This window comes from Medicago sativa, chromosome 6, assembly GCF_051527215.1.
Source record: "Medicago sativa cultivar Bolivia chromosome 6, Bolivia_mono, whole genome shotgun sequence".
NCBI lineage: Eukaryota > Viridiplantae > Streptophyta > Magnoliopsida > Fabales > Fabaceae > Medicago > Medicago sativa.
The window spans coordinates 53,221,719-53,239,475 of NC_140754.1; the positions used below are offsets into that span (position 1 = coordinate 53,221,719).

At 35.0% G+C, this 17,757-nt stretch overlaps 2 protein-coding genes and 1 long non-coding RNA gene across 3 annotated transcripts; 2 read left to right on the plus strand and 1 right to left on the minus strand.

The window, feature by feature from the left end:
* The first annotated feature begins 3,644 nt into the window (after window positions 1-3,644).
* LOC146915641 (uncharacterized) lies at window positions 3,645-7,289 on the plus strand. Its single transcript, XM_085721404.1, has 3 exons — window positions 3,645-5,372; window positions 5,463-6,003; window positions 6,454-7,289. The coding sequence occupies exons 1-3, from the start codon at window positions 3,645-3,647 to the stop codon at window positions 7,287-7,289; spliced, it is 3,105 nt and encodes a 1,034-aa protein (XP_085577530.1).
* Window positions 7,290-9,066: 1,777 nt separating this feature from the next.
* Window positions 9,067-11,393, plus strand: LOC146915642 (uncharacterized). The gene is made up of 2 exons (XM_085721405.1): window positions 9,067-10,680; window positions 10,770-11,393. The coding sequence occupies exons 1-2, from the start codon at window positions 9,067-9,069 to the stop codon at window positions 11,391-11,393; spliced, it is 2,238 nt and encodes a 745-aa protein (XP_085577531.1).
* Window positions 11,394-16,488: 5,095 nt separating this feature from the next.
* LOC146915643 (uncharacterized) lies at window positions 16,489-17,177 on the minus strand. The gene is made up of 2 exons (XR_015014705.1): window positions 17,112-17,177; window positions 16,489-16,750 (listed from the first exon to the last, which is right to left on the minus strand). It is a non-coding gene; the product is annotated as an uncharacterized LOC146915643 (long non-coding RNA).
* Window positions 17,178-17,757: the final 580 nt, after the last annotated feature.

The window sequence follows — 17,757 nt, forward strand, 5'->3', positions numbered from 1 at the left end:
TGCATTCCAAGTTATTTGAAATTGTCTTTGATCAATTGCATCTTTCTCTGCGTTTTATTTCAATGTTATTTGCAAAATTCATAAAAAGGGTATTTTAGTCATTTCATGCATCCAAATTCATTTTAAGTCCTTGAAAATTGTCTCTGAGCCTTTTCAATTTGTTTGTATAAATCTTTGTTTCATTTCTATGTTAAAATCCATTCCAAGATTACATCTGAGCCATTTTGGGCCAGTTTGGTCCCTAAGGGCATTTTAGTCATTTCCTGTGTTAAAACTCTTTTAACCCCTAAAAATTGTCTCTGAGTCTTTTAATTTGCTTGTATAAACTCTTGCTTTAATTCCATGTTAGAAAACCATTTTAAAAATTGCATTTGAGTCATTTTGAGTCATTTTAGTCCCCAGGGGCATTTTGGTCATTTCACACAAAATTTTGACAGAGAGAGGTTACTTTGAAGTACCTCATTTATGTAGTTGGTTCATTTTAGTCCATTTTGTGTTTTTTATTGGTTTCACTTTACGTTTTTTCCAATTTACCAATTTTATTCCAATTTTATTATTATTTTCATTTTAGTCCTTCAAAGTTTTGAAAATTGCATTTAAGTCCTTTTAGTTTTGAATTTGTTTTTAGTCCTTTTTCTAAAATTGCAGTCCAGTCCCTTATTGTTTTAAAGTCTGTTTTTTAGTCCTTTTACTAAAATTGCAGATTGGTCCCAAAGTTCCAAAAATTGCAGGGAGGTCCTTAAGTCCCAAATTTTGTCCAAGTTCGAATCAAACAAGTCCAGTACAGGTGTCAGCAGGCTATTGGTCCAGATATCACACATGTCAGCTATAAATACAGGCCAACTCATCAATACACAGCAACAATACCACTCATCACGCGCCAACTCACACAAACAGATTCCACTTTCCATTTCTCAGAAAAACGAATCAAAGCCACAAATTCATATGAACTTCAAGAACAATCATCAAGAACTCAAACCCTAACCGACTCAATCCTCCATCAAATTCATCATCAAATACACAAATTCAACATGAATCTCCAGAAAACCTAAACTGAAACCGTTCCAATTCAACAAGGCCTCACCAAATTCGATCAGAATCATATCAGTTCTCAGTAATTCCCTGCGAGAATCTTCATCACCGAACTTTTTTTTTCTTCATATTCTTGCAATTCAAGCGCAAGCGCGATCACAAGAAGAGTTTTGAGGAAAAGAAGAAGAGGATCGAAGTGAAAACGAAGAAGAATTGAACTGGAGAAGAAGAAGTGGAATTTCACCGATTTATTTTCGGTTTCAACAACAAATCACTTACCAGAGGAATCAGAAGCTTTCGCGAAGTTTTCCGAAGTATTTCTTCTCGTTTTTCTCCGATCTAACCACAGGTAAGCTCTTCATCTTCTCTCTTTTCTTCCAAAATCTCAACAAAGTTGTATGTATGATGTATGTTCATAAATCGGTGTAGATCAAAGGATTTCGAACCGTTTTCATCAAAAAAGGATTTAAAACCTGAAGATGTTTCGAAACCGTAAGAGTTTAATGTAACACCCCGTTCTCCCAACAACGTAATATTAATTATTATAATCAGAGTAATCACACAACGGAGTGTCACACTACTTTTCAAAAATTCATAAATAGGAAATATCTATTTATTTAAAATCAATGTTTAGAATATCTTAATAAACTGCAGCGGAATAATTCTTTAAAAATATAGTTTCAACCAAATTCAACATCAATGAAAATCTTGGCACAAAGTGTTGAGGCAAAATCCCTAATTAATTTTAAAGATAATAAACTTTAAATGATTAAAGGATTAAATGGACTTTGATTAATTCCTTGGTATTTAACATGTGCTCTTGAGTGTTTTACTAAGACAGGAACAGGTTTAAATCATACCAAATCAAAGGACATTTAAACTCATGAACTAAATCTGAGTTCAGAAAGTTAGTTCAGAAGGTTGTTCAGAATGTTGATCAGAAAGCTGAACGTTCTGATGGAAACCCAGAAGGGTGTTCATAAGCAAACCCAGGTTCATCAAGAACGTGAAGAACATGCTAGTACATTTGACATAAATGAAAGGTCCAGAAAAGTACATTTGCATGGGCTTATCAACAAATAAAGGCATGAACAAGGAATCATGTGAAAAGGATCTTTAATGTTCATCCAAGACTATGAACATTAAAGTACTAGGAATATTCCAATGTGAATTTAATCCTAGATGTTGCATTCACTGCACTTCAGTTATGTCCTTACTATTAGGATTGATTACATTAAAAGCTAGTCTTACAAATCATCCTAAAGTAAGCACATATGTAACATTCTGATGGTCAGAATGTTCATGTCTGCGCATGCTTCAGCCAATGAACAGTGTAGTTGGTGAAAAGTTAGCAAACAAAACAAAAGAGATCTTGCATCAGAGATAACCTGACCTCTGAGCTGTAAACAAGCAGATTTCTTTGAAGCATGAGCCTGAAGTTGCAGATCCACTGCTCTCTCTCTCCTGCACAAAGTCCAAGACAGATTTGGTGTACTTTATCCCACCTTTTCCAGCAAAACTGGATGCATATGGAAAGGCTACTTTTTGGAGGATAAAACTCATACAAATCTCATACCACGTGCTGGGCAAGCCCAGATATTCATCCAACATTCATCCATGATGAACCCAGATGAAGAACATCATGAATTTCCAACATTCTGATGAAGAACACAGCAACATTCTGATGTTCATCCTGGGAACGCAACAACATTCTGATGGTCAGAATGTTCACCCAGATTTTCAAGTAAAAGCTTGTGGGGCCCAGGACACGTGGCATAACACTATTGGTCACCTTACAACGGCTATATGAGCCCAAAAACTGTATAAATAGAGATCAAAGGCTCAGCATTACTTGCACCATTGCAAAGCATACAAGAAAACAACTTAATTTGTTTGAAGCTCTTGCAATTCAATTGATCATCACTGAAGGCTTTCTTCTTACCTTCTTTATAGTGTACATCAATTCTCTTTCTCCCTCTTTGTTATCTTATTCACAGATAACTTCTTCCTTCCTCTCTTCTTCTGTTTGTCTGATTCACATTCAAACTTTCACACAAATTGTAACAAAGTCTCATCTAGCTTTAGGGGTTCTAAAGTGTTAGCTTGAGCAAGAATTGTAAAAGTCTAAGTGGGTAACTTAGCAACAAGGTGCAAGCCTGCTGAGGCTTAGAGAATACAGGTTGTAAGTGTTCAGGTGAACACAGTTTGTAAGGTGCAGGAGTTGAGAAGTTATCTCAAGCATCATAGTGGAAAACTCTCACAAGATTGTGAGGAGAGGACTAGCCCACATTGGGTGAACCTCTATAAATCTCTGTGTGTTCTTTCTTTCTTCCTTATACTCTTTAATTTCAGTATACACAACACACACCAACACATTTACTTCATTAATCAGTTTCTGTGTATAAACTTCAGAATGTTCTAAGTTCAGAAAGTTAACTCAACCATTCCAAGAATTTTCTTGAGAATTATTTTTAAGTTACAGGTTATTTTTAAAGGGTCACAATTCAAACCCCCCATTTCTTGTGACTATTTTATCTACTTCAATTGGCACCAGAGCCTGGTTCTAAGGGTTTGAACACTTAAACAAGTGTTAGAGAAAAGATTCAGGAAGTATGTCTAAAGTCAAGTACATAGCTGAAGGAGGATCATCAAACAGACCACCTCTTTTTGATGGCTCAAACTACTACTTCTGGAAAGGCAAAATGGAGCTCTTTCTCAGATCTCAAGACAATGATATGTGGCAAGTCATCACAGATGGAGACTTTGTTCCAACAACCAAAGAAGGAGCTGTCAAAGAAAAGAGTTCATGGTCAACAGATGAAAAGGCTCAGGTATTGTTAAACTCTAAAGCTAGACTCTTTTTATCATGTGCACTAACTATGGAAGAAAGTGAAAGAGTTGATGAATGTAAGAATGCTAAAGAGGTATGGGATACTCTGAGAATACATCATGAAGGTACATCTCATGTCAAAGAAACTAGAATTGACATTGGTGTCAGAAAGTTTGAAGTCTTTGAAATGAGTGAAAATGAAACCATTGATGAGATGTATGCTAGATTTACTACAATAGTAAATGAAATGAGATCTCTTGGAAAGGCATATTCCACTCATGATAGGATCAGAAAAATCCTAAGATGTCTTCCTAGTGTGTGGAGACCTATGGTCACTGCAATCACTCAGGCCAAGGATTTAAAAACCATGAACCTAGAAGATCTCATTGGTTCACTGAGGGCTCTTGAAGTTGTACTTCAAGGAGACAAACCAGTAAAGAAGGTAAAGACACTTGCCTTGAAAGCATCTCAGCAAACTCCATCAGTAGCTGATGATGATGTGCAAGAACCACAAGAATTAGAAGAAGTTCATGAAGAGGAAGCTGAAGATGAACTTGCTCTAATCTCCAAAAGAATTCAAAGAATGATGTTAAGAAGAAATCAGATCAGAAAGAAGTTTCCAAACACCAACAACAGCACAAGAACTGAAGCTGACAAAAGCCAAGTCACTTGTTATGGCTGCAACAAAACTGGACACTACAAGAGTGAATGTCCTGACATCAAGAAAGTGCAAAGGAAACCTCCCTTCAAGAAAAAGGCAATGATCACTTGGGATGACTTGGAAGAATCAGAATCTCAAGAAGATGAAGAAGCCAACATGGGATTGATGGCTCAGTCAGATGATGAAGAAGAGGTAATTATCTATAAAACTGATTCTTTTTACAAAGATCTTGAAAGTAAAATAGATAGTCTTTTATATGACTCAAACTTCTTAACTAATAGATGTCATTCTTTAATCAAAGAACTTTCTGAGATAAAGGCAGAAAAAGAAACACTTCAAAACAAGTATGATGAATCTAGAAAAACCATACAAGTTTTGCAAGATTCCCATTTTGAAATGTCAGAAAGACAAAAAGAATTAAACAAGAAACAAAAAGGCATTTTATCTATACCTTCTGAAATGCAAAAGGAAAATAAACTTTTGAAAAAGGAAGTTGAAAGATTAAAAAATGATCTTACATGTTTTATAAAATCTACAGAAACATTTCAAAACATTTTGGGATCTCAAAGTAACATTGCTGAAAAATCTGGTTTAGGTTTTAAAAATCCTAGCAAAATCATTGAAAGTTTTGTACCTAAGAAAACTGAGATTAAAATGAAATGTTCTTATTGTAATAAGCCAGGACATAATGAATCAGTATGTCATGCTAAGAGGAAATTTATCAGAAAAAATATGATTAATCTTAGTTCAGAACGTTCTCATCTCAATAGATCAGAAGGTTCACAAAAGGCTGAGAAGGCTAAGAAGATATGTTCCTACTGTAACAAATCTGACCCTACAAGACAGAATGTTACAATAAGGAAAGATCTCTTAGAAGAACTAACCCTCAAGGACCCAACATTACATGGGTACCTAAAGTTTTTATCTTGTCAAATGTAGGTCCTGCCTCAGGGTGCTAGAACAAAGCCATGGTACTTGGATAGTGGTTGTTCTAGGCACATGACAGGTGACAGGAACTGTTTTCTGACCTTTGAAAAGAAGGATGGAGGACTGGTAACATTTGGAAATAATGACAAAGGTAAGATCAGAGGTAAAGGTACTATAGGTAAGCCTAACTCTGCTAAAATAGAAAATGTTCAGTATGTAGAAGGTTTAAAACACAATCTACTTAGCATAAGTCAATTATGTGATAGTGGATTTGAAGTGATCTTTAAACCTAACATATGTGAAATAAGACAGAACTCCTCTAACAAGTTGTTTTTCACTGGATCAAGAAGAAAGAACTTGTATGTTTTAGAACTAAATGATATGCCTGCAGAATCCTGTTTTATGTCTCTTGAAAAAGACAAATGGATTTGGCACAAAAGGGCTGGTCATATAAGCATGAAAACCATTGCTAAACTTTCTCAACTTGATCTAGTTAGAGGTTTGCCTAAGATCAGTTTTGACAAGGACAAGATCTGTGAAGCTTGTGTTAAAGGTAAACAAGTAAAAAGTAGTTTCAAAACCATTGAGTTTATTTCAACTCAGAAACCTTTAGAACTACTTCACATAGATCTTTTTGGTCCAGTTCAAACTGCAAGTCTAACTGGCAAAAGATATGGTTTTGTTATTGTTGATGATTTTTCCAGATTTACATGGGTTCTATTTTTAAAACACAAGGATGAATCTTTTGAAGCATTTCAAAACTTTTGTAAAAGAGTTCAAAATGAAAAAGGTTCTAATATCATTACAGTAAGGAGTGATCATGGAGGAGAATTTGAAAATGCATCCTTCAAAACATTCTTTGATGAAAATGGTATTAAACATAATTTTTCCTGTGCAAGAACTCCACAACAAAATGGAGTTGTTGAAAGAAAAAATAGAACTTTGCAAGAAATGGCTAGAACAATGTTAAATGAATCAAATGTTGAAGATTATTTTTGGGCAGAAGCCATTAACACATCTTGCTACATTTTGAATAGAGTTTCAATAAGAAAGGTTCTTAATAAAACCCCATATGAACTCTGGAAAAACATTAAACCTAGCATATCTTATTTTCACATATTTGGCTGCTATTGCTACATTCTGAACAACAAAGAAAAATTGGGTAAGTTTGATCCTAAATCAGATAAAGCTATCTTTTTAGGATACTCTACAACTTCTAAAGGTTATAGAGTGTACAATCTAAAAACCCACACAGTTGAAATTAGTATGCATGTCATATTTGATGAATATGATGAACATTCTCAACCAAAAGAAAGTGAAGACACAGAAGTGCCAGCACTTCAGAATGTTCCCAGTCAGAACACTGAAACTTCAGCAGAGAAAGAAGATGATCAGAATGTTCAAGACCAAACCTTCCAAAGTCCACCCAGAAGTTGGAGAATGGTAGGAGATCATCCTGTAGATCAAATCATTGGAAGCACAAATGATGGTGTAAGAACCAGATTGTCCTTTCAAGATGCCAACATGGCAATGATCTCTCAAATGGAACCCAAGTCAATCAATGAAGCTATTATTGATGACTCTTGGATTGAGGCCATGAAGGAAGAACTTTCTCAGTCTGAAAGAAACAAAGTTTGGAACCTAGTTCCAAATAATCAAGAGAAAACCATCATTGGAACAAGATGGGTTTTCAGAAACAAGCTTGATGAAAATGGTAAGGTTGTCAGAAACAAAGCATGGTTAGTTGCTCAAGGTTACAACCAACAAGAAGGTATTGACTATGATGAGACCTTTGCACCAGTGGCAAGGTTAGAAGCCATCAGAATTCTTCTTGCATAGGCTGCACATAAAAGCATTAAACTTTTTCAAATGGATGTTAAAAGTGCATTTTTAAATGGATTTTTAAATGAGCAAGTTTATGTAAGCCAACCTCCTGGCTTCATAAATAAAGAAAAACCAAATCATGTTTTCAAACTCACTAAAGCACTCTATGGTCTTAAACAAGCTCCTAGAGCTTGGTATGACAGACTTAGCACATTTTTGATTGAAAATGGTTTTTCAAGAGGAAAAATTGATACCACACTTTTTAGAAAAACACATAACTCTGATTTACTAATTGTTCAAGTTTATGTGGATGATATTATTTTTGGTGCTACCAAAGAAAAAATGTGTGAAGAGTTTTCCAACCTTATGCAAAGTGAATTTGAGATGAGCATGATGGGTGAACTTGGTTTCTTCCTTGGTTTACAAATCAAACAACATCCAAATGGAATTTTCATTAGTCAAGAAAAGTATGTCAAAGACATTCTTAAAAAATATAAAATGAATGAGGCAAAAATCATGGTCACCCCTATGCATCCATCTTCAAGTTTAGATAAGGATGAGAGTGGAAAATCTATTTCTGAAAAAGAATATAGAGGCATGATAGGTTCATTATTATATTTGACTGCTAGCAGACCTGACATAGTGTTTGCAGTAGGATTATGTGCTAGATTTCAAACATGTGCAAAAGAATCTCATTTAACTGCAGTTAAAAGGATTTTTAGATATCTAGTAGGTACTACTGATCTTGGCCTTTGGTATAGAAAAGGTTCTAGTTTTGATCTTGTAGCATATTGTGATGCTGACTATGCTGGAGACAAAGTTGAGAGGAAGAGTACAAGTGGCTCCTGTCAATTCTTGGGAGAAGCTTTGATTGGATGGTCTTGCAGAAAGCAAAACACCATTGCACTCTCCACAACTGAAGCTGAGTATGTATCTGCAGCTAGTTGTTGCTCTCAAATGTTATGGGTAAGAAATCAATTGGAAGATTACTCATTAAGGTACACAAATGTTCCTATTTTTTGTGATAATACAAGTGCAATTAATCTGTCTAAAAATCCTATTCAGCATTCTAGGTCTAAGCATATTGAAATTAAGCATCATTTCATTAGAGACCATGTTCAGAAAAAGAATATTGCATTAAGCTTTGTTGATACAGAAAATCAACTAGCTGACATTTTCACAAAACCCCTTGTTGAGGATAGATTTAATTTTCTTAAAGAGAAATTACAAATCATTAAAAATCCCAATAAAGATTGATCATTAAATCACTAAGGGCCTAAAACTTACCCCCTTGATGTTATCTGATTTAAATCAGTAAGATCAATCTTAATCTGAACATTCATCAGAATGTTCAAGAGTTCAGAATGTTCATCAGAATGTTCATCTGATAGTTCAGGTCAGTATGTTCATAAGGTTCAGAATAGTCAGTCTTAGATTCTGGGTAAAAATCCTGTACGCAGGAAATCATGGGATTTAATCCAGTAATCTTCTCAAAATCTCCAGCATTTAATGTTTGATTAAGGGTTGTTGTGCTAAAGCTATGTCCATTAGAAAAAAGCTTAAAAATTATTTCAACCACTCTCCTTCCATCTTGTCAAATGGCTAGTTCTTTCTCTCTCCCACAACTTTTCAGTTTTCATCTTTCCCAATAAAACTGCCAACACTCCTTCATTTCCTCTTTCCACTCTTACATGTTGGTCTATAAATCATTAAACCAACTCCAAACCCTTCATCACATCTTCAAACATTTTTTTCTCTCAAAAATTCTCAACACTCTGTTTTTCAAACAAAAATGGCGAGAACCAAAACCACCTCACGCTCTCACTCCCAATCACCACCACACGCTGCTGATCAACGCTCTGATCATTCTCCACTCAACGAAACTGCTGTTCATACCATTCTTCCTGATGAGATCATTCCTCTATTTGACTCTCCTAAACCTAAATCTTCTAAAAAATCTGCCAAACCAAAACCTAAGGCTACTAGAAGATCAACAAGAATGAAAAGAGGATCTTCATCAACACCAACCACTTCTCACATGGACCTAGTCTCTGATGATGAGAAGAAAGAAAAGGAAACAGCTTCTGAGGAAGGAACACACTCTGAAAAGGACGAGTCTGACAAAACAGAGAAAGTTGAGGAAGAACTTTCTGATAAGGGAAAAGAAATTGCTCAAGAGGAAGCAAATTCTGAAGAAACTGGTGAAACTCTTCTTCAAATGGCTAAAACTGCTAAGAAGGTTTACCAAAGGAGGAAGAAAATTGCTGCTGATGCTCTGCCTCTAAAGAAAACTGCTTCTCCATCTCTGGAAAATGAAGAAGTTGGAAAAGAAGAGAATGTTGAGGAAGAAGCCCCTTCCTTGAGAAGAGGGAAAGGCAAGGACATTGCCATTCTTGCCTCTGCTTTGAAGGTTCAGAACTTGGAGAAAATGGCAGCTAGGCCATTAAGCAGAGCAAAGTTCTTTGATTTTGAAAGTCTCAAAACAAAGGGCTGGAACTTGGAAGTTTTCACAGATCCTCAAGGATGGTCAGGATTTGTCTCTACACAAGAACCAACCTTTGAGGACTTGGTGAAAGAGTTTTATGCATCTATGAGAGTCAAGGAAGAAAAAGGAGAAAAATTCCTAGAGTCCACAATCAAAGGAATAAAGTTCCAAGTCACTCAAGACTCTCTCTCAAACATTCTAAACATTCCCAATCAAGGTAAACAACTCTTTAACACTTGGTTTTCTTGCTCAGATGTGACACGTGAGCAACTCATCCTAGAGTATACCAAACCAAACCTTGATTTCACCTCCACAAACCTCAAAGATGCTCCCAAAATCCTTCATAATATGATTAGGCACACCATCTTACCTAGATGTGGAACCTTTGATGCAATCACAGACCTAGACCTTTGCATCCTTTATCATCTTATGAACAAGACTCCCCTAAATCTCTGCTATATCATGATTCAATACATGATTGACCAATGCTTCTCCTTCAAGCAAAAAGTTGCTGGTTTGCCATATGGGATGCATCTGACACCCATCTTCAAAGCTGTTGGTGTATCTCTGGATGGAGAAGAAAGTCTGGATACTTTCATGAAGTTCACAGCTAAAACCATAAGTCAACTACGTCTCACTTCCTCCAACATGCCCATTCCTCAAAAGACTGAATCAGTAAAAAGAACTGCTGATCAGAATCTTCAAGAAGTCAGGAAGAAACAAAGGTCTGACAAGCATACCAAGAAGGTCATTGGATCAAGTTCTCACAATAATGAGAAAGGAAAACCAACTCCAGCTCAAGAAGTATTTGCTCATATTGCTGAACATGCAAGAGAGCTGGTTGAAGCAAGCACTCAACAGTTTGAAGCCATGCTTGCTAGGAAAGCTGTTGAGAATGTTGGAGAATCTGCTGTTGAGAAGGTCAGCAGAAAGTTGAAGCACCTTCTGGAGATTTAAGAGTTGAAGAAAATACTGAGCAAGATGCTCAGAATGTTGATAATGATACACAGGAAGTTGCTACAATCCTGGCATCAAACACTCTTGGAAGTGAGAATCAACAAATGGAAGTTGATGATGAAGTTCAAGTGAATGTTGGAACACATTCTGACTTTGATCTCAACATTGAAGATACTACAAATGATCTCTATAATGAGATCTTTCAAGATGCTCAAGAAGAAGACATTCAGCCAAATGATCAGAATGTTCAAAACAATACTGATCAGAATGTTCAGGAAGCTGGAGATCAGAATGTTCCCACTGAGCAGCTGTCAGCAGATCCAAATCCACTGGATTCAGGATCTTTGCCCTTTATGGAAGTTCAGCATCTTGTTCAACCTAATCAGAATGTTCAGGTTAATCCGAATGTTCCCTCTGATCAGAACATGGAACATGCTCAGTTTGTGAACTTGTCAACATCAACTATGGGGTCTACTGCTGGGATTAGCCAATATTTGGTGTCCTCTCTACCAACACCAAACACCATTCCATCATCCACACCACCACCTCCTCAATCCAGAACCACTCAAAAGCTTCCAAACATGTCTGCCCTGTTTGACTCTTTGAACACTTTTGTGACAGCCAATAGAGAGAAATCTGAACCTTCTCATGCAGCTGAACCTGCTAAGCCTTCATAGGCTGAGAAGTTAGTTGTTAGGGCTCTCAGGGTTTCAACAAAAACCCACAAGATTGTCTGTGCACTTGCTGATTGGACTAAGAATGTTCATGCTCCTGGTCTGGCCATTGATCCACCAATCTTTGATGATCCATCTATCTTTGAGTCTGAACCATCCTCAGATTCTGGGGATTCAACTCCCTAAATCATTTCTGGTCCTACTCCCTATCCTTTTTGCAGATGACTAAAGGGGGAGAAGCTTTAGGATATTATGTCTTTAGTTTTCTAAGTATTAGGCCCTAAGTAGGCTAAGTGATCAATAGTTATTGAAGTCTTATAAAACTTCATTTTTGCATGATCATATGTACTTTGAATTTCTTTTTTGTTTTTGAACCATGTTCATCATATAATTGTACTTCATGAATGATAAGTAATGAATGAATATTGATGTTGGTTCAAATCTGCATATTTTTATTTATGCTATGGATTATAAAAATGAGGGGGAGCTTTTATAAACTTCTAAAAACTCATAATGGATTATAAAAATGAGGGGGAGCATTAAGATAAATTTTCTTTTAAGCTCTGAAATTCTTCATATATAATCAAAATCCATAATCCTAAATCATAAGTTTATCATCTTCAAAAAGGGGGAGATTGTTGAGGCAAAATCCCTAATTAATTTTAAAGATAATAAACTTTAAATGATTAAAGGATTAAATGGACTTTGATTAATTCCTTGGTATTTAACTTGTGCTCTTGAGTGTTTTACTAAGACAGGAACAGGTTTAAATCATACCAAATCAAAGGACATTTAAACTCATGAACTAAATCTGAGTTCAGAAAGTTAGTTCAGAAGGTTGTTCAGAATGTTGATCAGAAAGCTGAACGTTCTGATGGAAACCCAGAAGGGTGTTCATAAGCAAAGCCAGGTTCATCAAGAACGTGAAGAACATGCTAGTACATTTGACATAAATGAAAGGTCCAGAAAAGTACATTTGCATGGGCTTATCAACAAATAAAGGCATGAACAAGGAATCATGTGAAAAGGATCTTTAATGTTCATCCAAGACTATGAACATTAAAGTACTAGGAATATTCCAATGTGAATTTAATCCTAGATGTTGCATTCACTGCACTTCAGTTATGTCCTTACTATTAGGATTGATTACATTAAAAGCTAGTCTTACAAATCATCCTAAAGTAAGCACAAATGGAACATTCTGATGGTCAGAATGTTCATGTATGCGCATGCTTCAGCCAATGAACAGTGTAGTTGGTTAAAAGTTAGTAAACAAAACAAAAGAGATCTTGCATCAGAGATAACCTGACCTCTGAGCTGTAAACAAGCAGATTTCTTTGAAGCATGAGCCTGAAGTTGCAGATCCACTGCTCTCTCTCTCCTGCACAAAGTCCAAGACAGATTTGGTGTACTTTATCCCACCTTTTCCAGCAAAACTGGATGCATATGGAAAGGCTACTTTTTGGAGGATAAAACTCATACAAATCTCATACCACGTGCTGGGCAAGCCCAGATATTCATCCAACATTCATCCATGATGAACCCAGATGAAGAACATCATGAATTTCCAACATTCTGATGAAGAACACAGCAACATTCTGATGTTCATCCTGGGAACGCAACAACATTCTGATGGTCAGAATGTTCACCCAGATTTTCAAGTAAAAGCTTGTGGGGCCCAGGACACGTGGCATAACACCATTGGTCACCTTACAACGGCTATATGAGCCCAAAAACTCTATAAATAGAGATCAAAGGCTCAGCATTACTTGCACCATTGCAAAGCATACAAGAAAACAACTTAATTTGTTTGAAGCTCTTGCAATTCAATTGATCATCACTGAAGGCTTTCTTCTTACCTTCTTTATAGTGTACATCAATTCTCTTTCTCCCTCTTTGTTATCTTATTCACAGATAACTTCTTCCTTCCTCTCTTCTTCTGTTTGTCTGATTCACATTCAAACTTTCACACAAATTGTAACAAAGTCTCATCTAGCTTTAGGGGTTCTAAAGTGTTAGCTTGAGCAAGAATTGTAAAAGTCTAGGTGGGTAACTTAGCAACAAGGTGCAAGCCTGCTGAGGCTTAGAGAATACAGGTTGTAAGTGTTCAGGTGAACACAGTTTGTAAGGTGCAGGAGTTGAGAAGTTATCTCAAGCATCATAGTGGAAAACTCTCACAAGATTGTGAGGAGAGGACTAGCCCACATTGGGTGAACCTCTATAAATCTCTGTGTGTTCTTTCTTTCTTCCTTATACTCTTTAATTTCAGTATACACAACACACACCAACACATTTACTTCATTAATCAGTTTCTGTGGATGAACTTCAGAATGTTCTGAGTTCAGAAAGTTAACTCAACCATTCCAAGAATTTTCTTGAGAATTATTTTTCAGTTACAGGTTATTTTTAAAGGGTCACAATTCAAACCCCCCATTTCTTGTGACTATTTTATCTACTTCACAAAGGCCTCAACGTAATAGACATTATCCTCAACAATGATAAATCCAACAACGAGGTCTTTTCAAAATATGATACATAAAAGAATGAGAAGACATTCGCAACGATTTCCCCATCCTAATATGTATCAGAGCCCTAGACACTTGAGCCGACCAAACCTACAAGTCATCAGTACCTGCACATTACCCACGGTCGAGGCAACATATTGTTATACCCTAATTTTGGACCTAAAAATACTAACTCAATTCCTCTTTTCTTGTATTTTCATTTGATATGTCTCTGATCAATTACATCTTTCTCTGCATTTTATTTCAATGTTATTTGCAAAATTCACATAGAAGGGTATTTTAGTCATTTCCTGCACTCAACTCATTTTAATCCTTGAAAATTGTTTAAGTCTTTTCAATTGGTCATAATAAGTCCTTATTTCAATTCTATGTCAAAATCCAGTTCAAAAATTGCACTTGAAGTCATTTTGAGTCGGTTGTGCCCCTAGGGGCATTTTAGTCTTTTCACGTGTCAAAACCCTGTTCAAACTCCTAAAATTGTCTCTAAGTCTTTTAATTTGCTTGTATAAATGTTTGCTTTAATTCTCTGTTAAAAAAATCCATTTTAAAATTTGCATCTGAGTCATTTTTAGTCGTTTTAGCCCCAGGGGCATTTTGGTCACTTCACACGAAATTTCGGCAGAGAGAGGTTACTTTAAAGTACCTCATTTAGGCCATTGGTTCGTTTTAGTCCGTTTTGTCAATTTTAATCATTTCACTTTACGTTTATTTCCAAATTACGTTTTTTACCAATTTTATTATTAATTACTTTTAAGTCCTTTTTTGTCATTTTTTGCATTTCAGTCCTTTATTTTTAGTCATTTGCAGTTTAGTCCAAAAAGTTTGTTTAGTCCAGTGCCACGTGTCAATTTTTCATTTGTCCAAGAGTTAGTTACACCACATGGCAGTGGCTTATTGGTCCAGCAGTTACATGTGTCAGCTATATAAGCCACTTCATCAGTCAAAGTCAATTCAATTTTTTCACACTTTCCAAAAAAATCAACACAAACAGATTCCTTTCTCTCTCTCTCTCTCTCTCTCTCTCTCTGCGTTTTCAGATCAAAGCACAAAACTCTTGATGAACTTGATGAATGTTCATCAAGAACATCAAGAACAAACCCTAACAACTTTTCCAGAATCAAAATCATCCACACATAATCATCATCACCGAATCATAAAAAAATTAAAAAAAAAAGCAAGTTAAGCTCTCCGACGCGGTGGCGCCGCCGCCGAAAACCGGCCGGCCGCCGCGTCGGAACTTCTGTCTTCTTCTTCTCCGTCCACTACTACAAAAATGGGCTTATATAGCGCTTTTTTTTGGCTTTAGGTAGCGCTTTTGAAGCGCTATTGTAAATGACGCTGGTAAAGGTAATATAGCGCTTTTTTTCTGTATAAATCGCTAGCTATAGCAGGGTTTATATAGCGCTTTATGTCAAAAAGTGCTAGCAAAGGTTATCCTTAGATAGCGCTTTCAAAAATAAACGTCATCTAAGACAAGTTTAAAAACAGCGTTTTTGTTTTAAAAGCGCTATGTAACAATAGGTTTAGATAACGCTTTATAAAGGAAAAAAAGCGCTAGGAAAAGCATTTATTTTATTTTATTTTTGTCAAAAAAAATTCCTTTCCAGATAGCGTTTTTTTTTATTAATTTAAAGTAATATATATATATATATATATATATATATATATATATATATATATATATATATATATATATATATATATGAGGAATGCTAAGCACCATCGCTTAGACAGTCGCTCTTGGATACTTTCTCTCCTATTGGTCCTAATTATGACTATTAAAATGGTTTGTAACAGGCAACCGGCTAGATTGGTACCAATTTATTATTTTCATTTAATTTAAAATAAGAAGGCCCATTTAATTAGCTTTACGTTTCCAGACTTGGCTTTTCTCAAATCCCTTGTCTTCATCAAGCTCGTCAAAAACTCATGGCAAGAAAAGAATTGAGCCTTTGCACTACAACTCAATCCTTTGAACCATTGATGTGAAGAAAGCACCTGAATCATTGAAAAATTGTTATGGGGTTGATGTTGGGTAACACGTAACATGGATGAAGAAGTCAGATTCAAACAAATTTCATCTGGTTCACCGTGAGATTTTTTTGTTGCAGATGAGATAAAGATGAAGATATAGAGACAATAATTTTTTAGAAAACCAAAGAACCCATTTTTTTTAAATAGACAAAGAACACATTTTTCATTCATAAGAGAGTAATATGTGTTTGGCCTGCTGAGATATGGTAGTTTTTTTTGGCAGATTTGTACTTGATGGTCAGATCTGGTGCGGTAAAGAAGAACACGAGTGATGTTTTTTTTGGTTGAATTTTGAATAAAAAAATAGTGAGCCTAAACCAGCATAACAGGTTAACAGGTATTTGGTCTTAAAAAATTGATGACGTGGACCAATGATTAAGGGAGTGTATGAGAGAGAGTGTTAGAGAGAGTGCAGATAGCATCCCTCTATATATATATATATATATATATATATATATATATATATATATATATATATATATATATATATATATAGTCTGAAATTTAAAGGGAAATGTATATAATTTAGGCACATTATAATTGAGACTATTATTTATCGAATAAAACATAACCATATCATAAAAAATGTATGTATATATAGCATAAAAGTCAGAAATGTATAGCCTCTAATATGGTAACATGGATATCTCTAAGAGTTACAACTAATTAGTTGACATAAAGATCAATATCTTCTATGGTATCATGCAGTCTTCATCTATCTTCTTGGTCTTCTCAACATTTTTATCCAAAACAAGCACGCAAATCATCATTCATTTCCAAATTTCGTTCACTCTCCTCCACCTGAATATATACCAGAAAACGCCATTAAGCAATAACGCTTATTATATTAGAGATAAATTCAAAGTACTACTGATCATGAGTAGAAATTAAAGCAAGATTATAAATTAAAACAACTACGTACCACTTCTAGCAAATATATTTAGAAACATTAAACTCACCTTATTATAAAAAAAATCATATAACTTTCAGGCTGATCATGAACCGACACCATTCTTCTTAGATTTCTATTAGTTTATCTTTTGAGCATGTCACACACTTGAAACCATCAATGTACTGTATATATTATAACATTAAAAATAACCATGTTACTTAATAAACTTAATTATACATAGATATTATACTTTAATATAAAAAAACATACCAACTTTGGAATCTCATTTAGTTTTGAAATGAGAATATCTTTCATAAACCTCATCACAAAGTACCCACAATCTATACCATTTTCTTGGCAAGGACAATACAAAAAATAAAATAATAAGTAATTGTATAAGTTAGTTTATTTGGTATGCCATGTAGAAGTCACGATGGATGATTATGGAATTGATTAGTAGGTTATACAAAAGGCATATGCATAGTGTATATCAGATTATCACATCATTCAATTAGTTTATTAGAAAATAATTCTAGTCACACACAAAAAGTGTTATTGTTTATATATATAAAAAAAATTGAACCAAAAGAAAAATTATTCATCTTACTAGTTGTGTAGAGTTTAATTAAACCCAAAATCTTTAATAAACAATTGTCAAATTTCAGTAATTATTCATCAAACATAAATTTTGAATTTTCGATTGTCAAATTCATCCTAATCACTAACAGTGAAGTCTTAAATTTAGTTTGAACCTTGAAAACCTAAAATATCCAGATGAAAATATGAAAAAAATTAAAGAATATTTGAGTTAAATTGAGGTAAGGAAAGAATGAAGATGGTACCTGAGATGAAGAATTGAGTATTGAAAAAGCTGTAACCGGTCGACGGCAGCGACGATATGATGCACCGCAATTAA